The sequence below is a fragment of the Drosophila subobscura genome, chromosome O (assembly GCF_008121235.1).
Source record: "Drosophila subobscura isolate 14011-0131.10 chromosome O, UCBerk_Dsub_1.0, whole genome shotgun sequence".
Taxonomy (NCBI): domain Eukaryota; kingdom Metazoa; phylum Arthropoda; class Insecta; order Diptera; family Drosophilidae; genus Drosophila; species Drosophila subobscura.
In genome coordinates, this window is record NC_048533.1 from 20,062,925 (window position 1) to 20,078,043 (window position 15,119).

General features: G+C 47.7%; 1 protein-coding gene across 4 annotated transcripts in view; it reads right to left on the reverse strand.

The window, feature by feature from the left end:
- Positions 1-12,028, reverse strand: part of LOC117896802 (homeotic protein ultrabithorax) — a 77,155-nt gene extending 65,127 nt beyond the window's left edge. For 2 of the 4 annotated variants that reach the window (XM_034805305.1, XM_034805304.1), the window contains exon 1: positions 10,418-12,028. In XM_034805305.1, coding sequence (XP_034661196.1) covers positions 10,418-11,168 — 751 coding nt within the window. In that variant the 5' untranslated portion in view covers positions 11,169-12,028. Of the gene's footprint in view, positions 1-2,599; positions 2,651-10,390 lie in introns of all 4 variants that reach the window. The other 2 variants (XM_034805302.1, XM_034805301.1) reach the window with 2 other exon arrangements.
- Between the last annotated feature and the right edge of the window lie 3,091 nt (positions 12,029-15,119).

Consider the following 15,119-nt stretch of genomic DNA (forward strand, 5'->3'; position numbering starts at 1 on the left):
CCAGACTCAATCGCATTTGGCACATTTTTTTGCACCGCTTTTGTCATTTGTTTGCAAATTTTAAAACTCTCTTGGGAGGGGTTTTGGCTTTTTTTTTGGGGGACTTTTGCAGACCGTTTTGAGGTCGTTGGAACAGTGACCGAGTTTTGGCCGAAAAACGTGTGAATACCCCTAACATGTCCACACATTCGGATGGTCTGCTTGACACATGATTCGCCCTTGCGGCATTCCACTATTAAAATCGCATAAATTCAATTATAAATAAGAGCCAAAACATGCTCAAAGCAAGCTGAAAATTGGAAAATTATGCGCAAAAAAAGAACTCGCTCGCCCCCGACTGGGACTGGACACGCCCCGTCGGACATCCGCCACTGACATTTACATTTAATGCTTGCAAATTTAACAAATAATATTCAATTAACAATTTGAATACGAATTTATTACAGGGTGCCAGCCGACGGCGTCCGACGGAGGCCGGCCGCGCGCTCAAAGTGGTAACAACTTCGACATCGGCATCGACATGTGCGCTGGCAGGGGGGACAGGGGGCTCTCTGGGGGAAGTAACGAGTTGGCCAAGTGGCCGACTTGTTTACCCTGCCACAGAAGCAGAAGAAGCAGAAGCAGTGGCTGCGGCAGCGGCAAAACATACAACACACAGCCGAACAAAACAAAGTAAAGTAAAAACAGAAAAAGTTATGTGAAAAAGGTGGGAAAATGCAAGCATTGTTAGCCTTTTGGCCAGCCAACGAGGCAGAGGTAACGAAGCATGCAGCACAGAGGGGACACAGAGGGGATGTGGATGTGGCTGTGGCTGTGGCAGCCAGTGACTGACTGACGGACGGAGGAAGCCGCGCAGGAAGCGCAAGGAGCAGAGCACAATTCCTGGCAGGCCGCACATTTCAATAATTATTAACTGCAACATGCAACATGGCCCCAGTCCAGTGCAGTCCAGCCCTGCCTGTGCAACATGCGACGTGGTGCGGCGAGTGTGCGAGAGTACGTGCAACGTGCCGCACAGTAGCCGGCGCACCACCACCAGCCCAGCAGCACGCGGAGACGCGACTCGCGGACCTGCAATTATCAAAACTTGTCCAAAATGACATTTTTGCTGGCCAGGTGGATGGACGCACAAATAGGGGGACCCTATCAGACCCGTTGGCCATTGCATTTTGGCACGTTGCGGATTTTGAAATGCAAACACGGCATTTAATTCTATTAGGGCCGCAATTTAATTATCTCTCGCGGCGGCACCGGCGGCGGCGGCGGCCCGAAACGCCACGTTCAATGTCGGCGAGCCGGAAGAGAATGGCTGCGCCTGCCCCTGCGCCTACCTCTACTTCTGCCTAAGTGCAGCCATCCCAGGCATTCGGTAATCCACAGCTGAAGTAGCTCCCGTGGTAGCACCTACTTGCAAGCGGCTTTATCCGCCGATCTTATCTGTGAGTGCCAAAAGTGCTGCCCACCAGAGCCGCATAGAGCAGAGATCGTGGATCGTGGATCGCTGGGAGAAGCGCGAAGCCCACTTGTTGCGCCTGTGCCAATATTTAGCTACCGATTTGCACGAGATTATCAATTGAATATAAATAATAAGTGGGAGCAGAGCCACCAGCACAAGCAGGAGACCGACCCTGGGTGGCTCTCTCGTGAATGCCTCTGCAATTTTTCGCCTCAATGCGCTGCCATCAATGCCTGTAATTTGAGAGGCCAGCCTCAGTCCCAGCTCCTGCCCCGCCGCGAGAACAAGACTGCTGCCCCTCCCTATCCACGTGTGTAATTGGATTTTAAGAAGTAGCTGCTTGACTCGTCTGGAGTCTGGAGTCCGCAGCGACCGCGCTGATTGATAACCTCGCATCAAGAGGTCCCAAGCAACAGGCTGGCATACACGCCTGCAGTGGCTCTGGGGCTTTGATGTTCAGCTGCGGCAGCGCTCTCAGATCAACTTTAAACGAACTCGAAATTCCCTGACAAAAACCGTGGGTACCCAAGAGGCCCAGAGGGTAGCAGCGGTAGATGTTTGTCGCTTGGGTTTGGCTCTTAACACTCCATCCAACTCCATAGAACAGCCAGTCTTTGCCTTCCAGTGTAGGGTAGCCGCACCAGCATGACTGTATTCTGTTGCTCGATCAGCAGCAGCAGCAAGAACAAATGCTGATAGCACTGAGGCCGATAGTGAGGCAAGGACGAGGTGGCAGAGCATCGGCTCCCCCGCCGCTGTGCGTGTCGGCCAATTGAATTGCCATGTTTAATATTAATTGCCGGCAGGAGAACGGGGCAACATGGCAAGCTTTTAGCTAATCAGAGGAGAGTGAATCAATCATTTGCACACGCGGCCTCCAGGGTTTCCCGGTCCACCCACAGCAACGCCTTCGCTGCATAAATTTTCATCTCGCGCGATCGCTCAGCTGTGTGCTAAGGGTAATGAGGGCCAACACCAACACCAACACCGAGACTAAGACCAACACCATCGTAATTAGTTTGCTAGGAGTTACCATTAGTAGACATGCCCACACTCTCTACCGACTCTAGGCCAGTTTTCTCGGCTAGTATTTCGCAACTTAAGAGAATAATGAAACAGAATAAAAAGTGGAAGTTTTCTTACCCATGTCTGTTGATATGCCGCCGTATTGTGTTAAATCAGATCTTATCTTACCTGAAAATGCAACCAAAGCAGAGAGGAGAAACGTTTAAAAAATGTGCAATCAAAATTGGTGGCGGAGAGATCTGCGGGAGCCGGGACATTGGATGGCGGGATGGGGATTAAGGAAGCCTTCAGGTTAAGCAGCCGCACGTGTGGCACAGACGGCTGGATGAGAGATCTACTCAAACAGAGCTTTGTTGTTCTTCTCGCGGAGTGCACACTGTACACTGTAGAGTCTCTGCTGGGTCACTGAACTGTTTCTTATTTATTTGTTTAAATTTAAACTACTATTTGGGCGTTGTTTAAAGGATACTCTAGCCCGTCAATACTTTTGATTAGCAGTTGGAACGTTGACCGAATGGAATATTCTCTGCTGAAGTTTGTACCCTGAGCAGCACTTGAACCGCTCGTCTGGCACTACGAGGGCGTATCTATCCAGTATGTACATAAGCCAACGATCAATTCCCTTCAGCCTGATTCATGGACATTGCAATGCTCCGTTCCCTGCCCCACAACTCTCTACTTTTTTTCACGATATTTAGCGCCGTCTCCGTTTGTTTATGCCACGAAAGTGCAAAATGTAAACAATCAGAAATGCCAACGCCTCGAACGGGCGAACGGGCGAACGGGCGGGCGGAGGGCGTAGGGGGGCGTCGGCAGTTTGCCACAGAAAAGGTAAAAGTATAAAAATATGATTTAATGGCAGCGATAAAACACGTGTGTATTTAAATATGCGCGCCCGGCGCCTGAGCAAACGTAATTTTCCAGGCAGAGGAGCGCCGTGGAGGACCCGCACACACCGAGGCAGAGACAGGGCCAGAGCCAGAGCCAGACAGATGCCCATCCAGAGCCATAGACAAAAAGGAAACAACAAAGAAAATATTAAATTAAAAAGAAAAGAAAAGAAAGAAAACCAAACAGCAAAAAGAAGCAGCCAAAAACTATGGTCGATGCAGGGTAGGGGAGGGGTTGAGGGGGCAAATGGCAAATTTGACAAACGCTATTTAATTTTTTTTGCAGTGGCAACCGCAAATGGAAATTATGAAGAGCCAAAAAGGGGAAAACTAAAAAACAAACTGCCGGGGGGGCAGGGCCAGGGCCAGGGGCATGGCCACTTTAGACAAATTCAAACAAACGGTTGGCGGCGGATGGTGGATGGTGGATGTTGCACGGTGGAGGGGGGTGCTGCAAGTAGGGGGGTCCGGAGTGTGTTTACATGCGACGCGACTTGTAAAAATTAAACATTTAGCTTGCGGTCTCCAGCCAGACTCCGACTCCGACTCCCGGCCCCCGAAAGAGTCACCGCCTCACCCCTCTCGATTCGCCCTTCGGATCACTGCGTTTTCACACCTTTTGGACCGTGCGGCGAGGGCAGGGACGCGGGGCAATAAAATGATTTTTATGACTCTTTAAGGCGGCGCACGCCTCGCTCTGTGGGAGGATTAGTCGCCAGCCGCATAAATGAGGCAGAGACAGAGCGAGAGAGAGAGAGAGAGAGAGAGAGAAAGACTGCACCCTGAGAGGGAGAGGGCGAGAGAGAGAGAGCGTGATTTGCTCCATTTTCTGGCTGCAGCTTGCGGCGTCTTTGGGCTTTTATTGCCCCATCAAAGGGGCAGATATAAATCTTAATTGCCGACCCAAATAAATAGACGCCAAGCACATGGCAGTGGCAGTGGCAGTGGCATCGACTGAGCCAAGTGTCTGCTGCTGATCCGAAACTTTTGGTAGACAATGCATCTCAGACGAGATACTTCACTTGCAGCCTCTCCTCGCTTCACTTCACTTCACTTTTGAGGGGAAAACTCGTTAGCTGTTTAGCATAAACACTTTCCCAGCCGGCCGACAAGTTTGACCAGGGCCCAGATAACAACTTCCAGCCAACAACAAGTTCCAGCCAAAGAAGTCATTAAGGAAACATTAAATTGACATTAATGTGGGAGGGAGGGAGCTGGGAGCCGGGAGCCAGGAGCCAGGAGCCCCACGGAGGGGTCCTCCCACGGAATTGAAACCGAATTTCGGACCGAGTTCAACGTACGACAGAATAAATCAGAGTAGTGCCTATAAATTATGTTGCATAAACAAATGCAAATGTTCGCAGGGCGCTACGAACAAATCGATTCGATGACCCAGCAACGAAAAAATGTTGCTCGAGCGGCTATAACAGTTACCCACATTTCGGCCGAGAGCAACCAGACGCGTAAATCACAAAAAAACCAGAGAAAACATGCCCCAGCAACCGTGGAAGATGGCCCGATCGAAGGGCTTCAACGCAAGGTTGGATGGCCTGCAGATGATCTGCTCCCCTGTATCAGAAATCTCTGTAAACACTTTTGGTGATCTGTTGGAATGGTCAACAAACAGTCAGTGATACCCACTCAACAAAACGATGATCTCAAGTCGGTAGTTTGGCTCCGCTCTTGCTATTCGTGCCATTGGAACATGTGTAGCAGCTGTCGCTGTAGCGGAGTCTACTTCTAGCGGAAGAGCCACCTCAAGGCAGCCGCTGAACAATTGTGAACCCATAAATCTTTGTCTCTTTAGTCTTGGAGATTTCTATCTTAATTGAAGCTCATTATAATATGCGTTTCCTAGCAGCAGCCCAGCGCAACTTCTGTTACAAAACCCGAAGACAACCGATATTCAAACGAGCTCGTGGGCAGCTTTTGCACCCTGCCAGCTGGAGGAAGTCGGAGCGGAGAGTGGAGAGCGGAGAGTGGAGAGCGGAGAGTGGAGAGCTGTGCTCTAGCCGGAGATCAGATCGCAATCAGGCAGCGAGGCGGAGGCCCAATCCCGGCGAGAGCCCACCACCAATGAATTATTAATAATAAATAAATCATTATTAAAATCAAAATAATACGCAAATATGCATATTATCCGAAACTACATGGAATTGGGAGTCCCGTCCAGGTCGTTTCATGTTTACGCCACTTTCTCAGACATTCTCACATACATTCATGCGGACATGTGTCTGTATTGTACATCCCCATACACACAAGTGGTTATAATGAATGATTTGTTGTTTTATAATAAACACGCCGAACGCCGAGCACCGAGCACCGGACAGCGACGCCAACGTCGTCGTCGTCTCCTCGGAGTGGCAATGGCTATGACGTAGCCAGAACTGTGGAGGGGACTGTGGAGTTCGGGGTCCGGGCCCTCCGCTTTATGTTTTGGTCACTAGCGGCTGCGTCTGTACCCTGCCTTCTGAGCGGCCCCGCTTCCTACTCCCCCATTCAGAGCTTGGCCCTTTGGCATGGCGCGTTTTCAATGCATTGCATCTCTCTCTTTCACACTCTCTCTCTCTCTCTCTTTCGGTCTCGACTTCTCCGTCGCTCTCGCTCGTTCTTTCTTTGAATGTGTTGTCGGGCCGTCGTGTTGTTGTTTTTATTAGGTATCAAAAACACCTTAAAACATGATTTTGCAACTGCCACGAAAAGACGGCTGCACAGTGGGCTGACACATTCATGTGGAATATTGACTGAGTCTTTTGATTTATGCATGCAAACAAATATAAATTTGTATTTAAAAACAACAGCAAACATTCTCTTGATTTAAAATATTTTTCTATTCTATTTTGAAGTCATTTAACTTAATTTTTAAGAGTATTTGACAGTGGATTGTGTCTTGCAGACTTTTTTTATATTTTTATTAAGTTTTAGTTGGGTCCAAATATATTTATTGCGAACTGCTTAATATGTTAAATACATATTTTTATATCCCACGCAATACAGGGAATATCTTCGTTGTGTTTCCTTAAGCTCAAATTGCAATGGTGAATTATTTTAAATAATTAATTAGCTGTTTGTACAAATAATTACATAATAATAATAATTACATTAACATCGAAAGGTTTTTAAGTTACTTTTTATTGAGCAAAAACCCATGTTGGTTTTTTGTAACCAAAATCGCTTGCATTTGCCCATAGTTTGTGCGCGGAAAGCGGGGGGAAAAAATGGAAGGAACCAAAATTGCTGCAGTCAACTTCGCGTTGTTGCTGGCCCATGTGTCTGGGCCACTTTGTGTTGTCGTCGTTGTCGATGGCTTGCAACCCGCGTTGGTCCGTGGTCGGAGTCCAGCGACTTGAGGACCGCCAAGGTGCTTATTAAATTCCTTATTTAAAAATACATTAAAAAAATGCAAGAAGCTGCGCCACAACCACAGCCACAGCCACAGCCCGAAAACCAATCCCCGAAAAAGAAGCGCATGGGCAGGGGGATCAGGGTCCCAGGGGAGCTGTGCCCCATCAGCTGCTGCAACGCATCCGCCGCAACAAAATTGTTTCTGAAGCGCTTTGATTCGTTTCTGATTTTGCATTTTGCATTTCGCATTTTTCGATTCGTGTTGTTGTTCTTTTTGATGTTGTGTGGCGAAAAAATGATTAAAAGCGCGCGTTGAAATGCTTTCCTGTGTGTGTTTGCACTCGCATTTGCATAATCATCATCCACATCAACATCAACATCAACATCATCGTCTGGCTTCCTCCCGCTGCTGCGAGGGGCGTCGGCGGTGGCACTTGCGGCCTATTAATGGCATGTTGCAAGTGCTCTAACTGTTGCTTGACATGCCGCAGTTGCAGTTGCAGTGCAATGCCATTTGACCGAGCCCAAAAACACAGTCCATCCGAGCGATCGACATTGCAATGGCCCGAAAACGATGCACATTAACCTTGAGCGGACCTGACGTGCCTTCGGCCATTGTACGTGCGGACCACAATTGCAATGGTGGTGCAGGTAGAGGCCTAGGCCTGGACCGGCTAAGGACAACGCATCCTGATAATTGCGTCACAGCGGGAAGGGACTGCGGCAAATATGAATTATGATTGCTCGATACGTGTCAATTGCAGGGCCTGGCCAGAGATTCTCAAGGTCATTGGGTGACAAAAAAAAGACGCAACGCTCAACGCTGCGCGGGTGTCGGTCCTTTGGAGTGGACCCAAACTACAAGCCCAAATTAGCCAAATTTCGGACAGCCCCACAGGCACAGCGAGAGCATTTGGACAGCCAGACGGACGGACGGACAGACGGACAGACGGACGAACCTATAAACCACTTCAACATCCACCTCACACGCTGGCCAGGGCAAATAAAGCAAATTTACGAATTTATGTTGAAATTTATCGATAATGACTTAAAAGCCTTCAGGACAATGATTTAATGCGCCTCTACTGCCGCTCGCCGTGTTCGCACATACACCAAAAAACAACAGCAACAATCACTGGCACAGCCACAGCCACAGCCGCAGCCATGGCACCCAGAACCGCGTAGCAGCCAACTTGGGGCACCACCAACACAAGCCACAGCCAAGCACTGATGTAGGTTTTCAAATCTGAAACCATGTTTAGATACGATAAAATTGAATTCGGTTTGCATTTTGGCCGGCGATCAGCGGCAAATGATCGATGATCGCTGCAAGTGTGCGCCGATTTATTTATGACTTGATTTCCCGTTTCTCCGATCGATTTAATCAGCCCGCTCAGAGCGGATCGATGCAAATTAAATTATTTTCACATTACGATTACTTGTATGCCTGGATTTGGGTTAGGAATAAATCAAACTGGCGATAGCAATTGACAAATGGTCATTCATATTGATTTTGTACGCATGAAATGGAGATAAAAAGTTCCGATAATAAAATCTGCAACTATTTAGCTAAATGTTTGTAAACAGTTTGACCAGAAATTCTTTATGAAGAATTTGTTATAATTCTATTTTTTCTTTGCAGTGTGAAATTACGATCCAACAAAATATCTTTCAAGGTGCCAACGATCATCAGAATGAAATCTCCTCTGGGCGAATATCGTAGCCCAACTGGCGTATCGTAAAGGTTTCTTATCAGAAGCAGTTTCAAGTCAAGAAGGATAAGCCGAAAGGTGTTATAATTAATTTTGTCTTCAGGTAAGAAGATTTTGTACTAGAACTTCTTCCGTTGGAGTGTTCCCATTGAGTGTTGTAGCACTGAAGGTTTGATGGCTGCCCGTTCGAGACACCCTGTATGGAGAGTTTTTGGCAAGGGAGAAGGACTGGCACTGGCCTGGCAAATTCATCACCGACACCACAGACTGGGTTGAGGCTGTGGCTGTGGCTGTGGCTGGGGCAGGGACAGCGCATAAATTTCATTACGCTGATCATCTCGCTGCCTTATAAACGGAATCGATTGATTGAGCTCCAATGCGGCTGGCAGATTGTTGTCTGAAAACCTGTCGCCTCCGAGTCTTGGGGCCTCTCACCGTCCTGCCCTTAGCTACGTATTTAGTTCAACTTTAATTGTTTTTTAACCAGCTCTTTGCTGTTCCTGGTTCCTGTAAGTGAAATTTGATTGATTTTCTGAGTGAATTCTGTTGCCCTTAAATGTCGAGAACCTGACCAGCTCGGAGCTTTAAAGTACAATTTATGTTCGATTCCGCTATGGGCCAGAAGAGGAACCGGAATCACTGCGGTGACCTACTCCTACTCCTACTCCAGCCTTTGTTCTGACCCTCACTGGAATCTCAAACTCAAGCCGTTCGCCTCGCTCGGCTGGCGGCTTCCCTGCTGGTTGGGTGCGAGGTCCTGAACATAATTACATAATGGCGTAGTTAACTGTAATAAGCGCGACTTCTGCTCTCAGTGTGTGTCCTGAAAGGATTCGTTTCTTGTTTCTCCTTGTTGCTGGCTCTTTCTGAAAAAGAGCTGGCTCCTGTGGCTGCTCTGTGGCCGTTGCCTTTGCTGTTGCTATTTCGCAGCTCTTTCAGCAGCATGCCATAATTTACGCTGCTCGCTGTTCGCCGTGTTGCCGACTCGCAGCTCTCTTGTTGCACAAATTGCAGCTCACTTTTGTTGCCACTTTTGCCGACGTTGCAACAATTACTGACGACGACTAGGACGCTGCCTCCCTCGCCCCCGTCGCCACCGCTGCTGCTGAGCATCATTAAAAGTAAAGGTGACAAAAATTAGTAAACAAAGTGTTGAAAATTATGAGGCAGCCGGAGCGCTGCAAGGTGTGTGGCGGGCGAGAAGCGAGACTCCTGCAGGTGCAAGAGGATGGATCGAGCTCGGCTCAGGCTTGGGCTGCTGGATGGGTTCTCCAAGCCAAAGGAACCATGCCTCATTGGCGTTATTTATGAGCTGGCTTGGAGTGATTAAATCGCTTAAATTGCCGTCCATTGAATAAACCATCTACAGATTGTAGCCTCAAACAAGCGTCTTTAAATAGAATAATTGAAAGTCGTTTTTCACTCTATTCAGATTATTTTAATGAGGATAAAAATCTAAAATATTTCTTACTGTTTAATCGTAAATAATTTACTATTTTAGCACTGGCAATGATTGCAGAGTGCGTAAATTATTTCCACGAATTTGAGTACCGTTTAATACTAAAACTAATTTTTAATATTTCATAGAAAGAGTTGCGAGCTGCAACTCGCATTTCGTTGATTCACTTAGCGGTAGAGGAAGCTCCTCTATTTGTTTGCTTTGCCTACTATTATTTTAGTTGCTTAATTTTCAACATTTACCAAGAAATAAAGCAACCGATTTTTGCCTTCTGTTCAGCCACCCACTGAATGTAATTAGTCACTTGATAACTGTTGTTTTAGCTGACAAAATCTGTTGGGTGCGATGTCTAATAGATCGGCCCATCGCCTGATCGCCCCACCGATAACAACTGGGAAAACACACGGGGAAGAACAACAAAGCTTTGTCAGGGGGTTGGGTGGGTATGGAGAGGGCAGATTCAGGGGTTGAGCAATGAGGAGTTGGCACTGTGGACACTCACTTTTGGTCGGATCTTCAGGGCACTCACCTGCGATAGCCATCCAGGGGTAGAATGTGTGATTGCTGGCCTGGTGTAAGCTGCTGGCGGCCGCTGTCTGGGCCGCCGCGGCGCCCGAGATTGTGCAGTTTGCGTTCCAGGCGGTGCCCGCCCCGGCGCCCACGCCCACTCCCACACCGACGCCCACGCCTGGGGCGCCGCTCTGGCCGCTTTGGCCACCACCGCCGGCGCTTACGTTGCCCCCAGCGCTGCCGCCTCGATGGCTGACGGGGCTGCCGCCCGATGTGTCCAAGTAGCCGCCGACTCGCGAGTCGGGGGTGCAGGCGGATGGGCGAACGGGCATGCCGCCCGCTGCGTTGTTCTGTCCGTTGGCGGCGTTGGCCGCGTTCGAGCCGTTGGATGCATTGCCACCGGCACCGCCGCCGCCCCCTCCGCCGCCTGTGCCACCGCCGTTGGAGCCGCCCGTGTTCCAGATGTCCTTGTAGCCGTTGACGGCGTCCGCCTTGATGTTGAGGCAGTCCTGCTTGTAGGCGCTGGCCCCGTCGCCGTAGATCTTGTTGCAGGCGGCCGTGATGCTGGCGTCGTAGGGCGAGTCCTGGGTGGTGCGCTGCAGATGGTGGTTGGCGTACGGCGACATGCCCAGCGAGAGGGGAAAGCCCCGGTAGGCGGCCGCTGCGGCGCTCGCCGTCTGGTCGTGGTGTCCGCCGGAGCCCATGGCCATGCCCGTGGCCTGGTGCGGATGGCCGTAGAAGCCGGAGGCCTGCTCAAAGTACGAGTTCATGTTGCTGCTGGCGGTGAGAATTTTGGCGGTTGGGCTGCTGCTGCTGGCAGCTCCTTGAACTAGATGATCCTCTTACTCTGGGATCGGTATCGGTATCGGGATCGGGATCGAGGTTACTGGCGAATTTATTTGAAATTTTTGTTAAATGTGATCTAATTCGGTTCGGATTTAGTTGACTTTTTTTTGGGTAGCACTTGGTTGGAATTATCCTAATTTAAATATTGCACTTTCCGCTGGCATAGCACTAGACAATAAGTAACTAAATGTAAGGTGTTTGTTCACAAATGTTTCGTATACTTTGTTGCGATTTGGTTGGCGGCCTCAGTTTCATTTAGTTTCGATTCCAATTGCACTTGCTTTGCGCTCCACTCAATCGAGTTGCTCGGGCACTTCCACTTGTTTGGATTTCTGGGGCACTATCGAGGGCTCGTTAGCGTTACGATTACTGTTATGCTTATTGTTATTGCAATTATTATTATTATTATTTTTATGTTTATTTCAATTGGGTTTATTGTTGCTGTTGCTGTTGCTGCTGACCGAACGACCGACGACAGCGACGAGCGCGCGGTTCCAAAACAAACTCACGAATGCCGCTCGAGATTCAAATTCAAATTCAAACTCAAATTGTGATTCAGATTTAGATTCAGATTTAGATGGGACTGGAGCTGGAACTGGAGACGCACTGGCGGTTATTCGCGCGGCCACTGCGAGTGCATTCACGAATGGGCGCGTGGGCTGGAGACAGTGCCACTAACGATAATGCCGCTGATAATGTCGATTGTGGATAATAAAACAAAGCGCGCGCCTTCTAGCCAACCGAACCGAGCGAATTCGCTGCTATCGAGTGAATGGGCCACCAAATCGCAGTTGGCCGTATTTTGACGTCGCCGTCGCCGTCGCTGTCGCAGTCGCGCCACTGCTCCCCGAAAGCCAAAGAAGAAGCAGCCAAAACAGAGAGAACGCAACACGAGTGAGTGAGCGAAGCCCAAACCAAACCACACCAAACCAAAAACGAAGCAGAACGAGACACGAGATTCACGAAATGAACGCTCAAACACACTCAAGCGCTGCGTTTATTTCACTTTGCGCTCAATTTCACTCTGAACATGTTTTGAGCGCGCTGCCCGTTGCCCGCTCTCTCTCTCTCTCTCTCACTCTCTCTCTGTCTCTTTGCGGGTGGAAATTCATCAAGAGGGCTGATTTTCCTATAGGCGGCACTCTCTCCACTCAATCGAGTTGCACTCGACTCGACAGCGACTTCATCTGGCAGCCAGCAAATGTTGCTCGACTCTCCAGTCGCCAGTCGCATTTTGTGGCATGTTTGCCACATTTTTGCTTCACAGAGTCCATGTCTGTGCTGCTCACAAAATCAAAGACTTTTCGTTTTAAATGTTTCTGTTTATTTACGTGGGAGAGTGGGCGGTGCATTACGATAAATCAATTTTGCACCTTGCTACTCGTCCGCGTTGAATCTGAATGCCAGAAAAGTAGTCCCCAAAAAGACACTTGTTTCGCATCGTGCATTACAAATTTCATTCAACCGTTTAAACTAAACGTTGTGATAGTTATTGACATACTTTAATACTTCCATGGCATAGGAAAGGAATTTTATTATATTCGACCCGAAAACATTTGTCGCTCCCTGGCAGTTATTATGTACCTTTGGAACACCCAAATATTAAATTGTCGTACATTTTTATTTTATTTTGATTGCCTGATACCTCAGAATAAAGTAACAAAATTTACTGCTCTTCACATTAAAATTAGCAAAAAAAATAAAATGGCAGCTTAATGTTTTTCATGGAAATTTTCCATAGACTTTCAAAGCAAAAATAAACTTATCCGACAGAGTAAATTTTGCGTAGGTTATTTTATTTTTCAAAGCAAAATGTTGTTTCTAAAATATTTTTCAGTTTTTCTTTTACAGATAAAAACCGTGAATTAGTCAAACAAAAGTTGGTGCACACTTTGTCTTTAATTGGATATTTGTTGGTACATAACTTGCCGAATATTAGTACTATATTTGGACAAGAATTTACCATTAGTTATAGTACATGTACCATACTGAACGTACAGTTCAAGTTTATTAAACAAACTAATTTTCTCAGGGTAAAATCATTCAGCAATTTCTTAACCAATTTAGAGCGTCGTTCAAATGTTCAACGAGCTTCGTAATAAAGTTTGCTACAGACGTAATATTGGTAACAAAAGTTTTTGATGCTCACTTCCAAACAATATCCTGATCGATAACTATGTTGCCCACGGTATCTGCTCGGTTGGAACAAAAGAACTGAATTTCCCTTATTTTGAAACACGAAACAATCATTATGGCTGAAGTGTCGCATGTTTAACTAAAAGTATAACTAAACAATAAAGTGTGATTCGAGCTTGGGGGTTTGTGAGTGTGTGTGCTGCGGTTTTCCCAATCGGATTCGAATTCAATTGTCGAATCCATTTGGCGCTGCTCTCAATGGTATATTAATGTCAATGCAAATATGGCCGAGAATAGATGCTAATAAATTCGAATGCATAATGCAAATAGATCGGAGCCCGTCCATCCACAGCAGGGCAATGCGCAGAGCCATTCGCGAAAGTTTCGCAAATATTTGTCAAAGTTTCCACATTCGCACAAACGGCTCGTAGATTAAGCCAGAAACCAGAAAGACGACGAACAAACAAAGTTGCTTGCCACAAGTGTTTGCAAAATAAACTTATTATAAGAAGAAATTTACTTTACCCGCCCCCAGCCCCCCAAATGCCAGTGTGTGTCTGAGATGCTCGCGTTCTGTGCCAAGTCTGTAAAATCAACAACAAGCCAAAGATACAAAAAACTTGCACAAAGCGCACGGATGTCCACACACACACACACACACACCCACAGAGCTACCCAAATACACACAGCCACAAACAAAAAGAGAGAGAGACATCGAAGTCGGAGACGCGGCGACATTTTCCAAATATGCGGCCAGCCACCAGCTCCAAGGAGCGACGACAAGCGGAAAGCGATGGCAAAAGCAAGTCCAAGCGAAGGCAAGGCAAAGCGGAGAAGTAAAAATCGCAGTCGCAACTGCAAACTAAATATCGTGAGTCGGAGCCAGGACCCGGACAAGTACTCGCACCCGTACACAGGCCACAGGAGCAGCCCTGCCGAAGCGGGGATGACAGAGAAAATAGCCTCATAACCATTTGAAGCCATTCGAAGGCGCATAAAAGGATCACAACAATCGCCGAAATGAGCCATAATGAGCTCGTAAAAATGTTGCTACCTAATATACTCGGGAATCTTACGAGCACGAGTATATTCAAACTTGCTACGTTATGGGGTATGCAATGGGGCTGCTGCCACTGACTCCGACTCTGACTCTGACTGTGGGTCTCGGTCTGCCTCTCGCGTGCCTGACTGGCGCTGTTGGGGCTGCTGCTGCTGTAGGAGCTCCGTGTGCACAGGACATGATTCGGTGCGAGTGTTTTTGCTTCGAATCGATGATTGTTTTTCCTGCGGCTGGGGTAAAGAAACTTACTGTGCGGTTGCGTTACATTTTGTGATTGATTGGCATTAGTGGACTTATTTTTCGGGGTGAAAGTAGAGTGTTGAAGTTGGTAGTGAAGCGCAGAGTAAAGTCTCCTAAAAGTGTTTGCTCTAATGCTTCGGTTTTACGCCACTCGTAAGACAATTTAATTATGTTTTAATTAGTGTAGCTTCTGTGATTTTTAGCAGATTAATCTGAAAGAAAATGTAATTGCTGTTCAGTCAGTTCCTCCTCCAACCACTACTTGATTTTTTGATTGTCTGAAAGACACGCTCTCATCGAGATTGTGCACTTTGATTCCGAGTCATTTGCATACATTTTCATATTGGCCCCTCCGCGGCATGCGCTCCCTGCCAGCTCTGTCAACGGTAGCTGGCTGCAAGAATTTACGGGAGCTTCCGTTCTGCACAGGCCTGCCTTG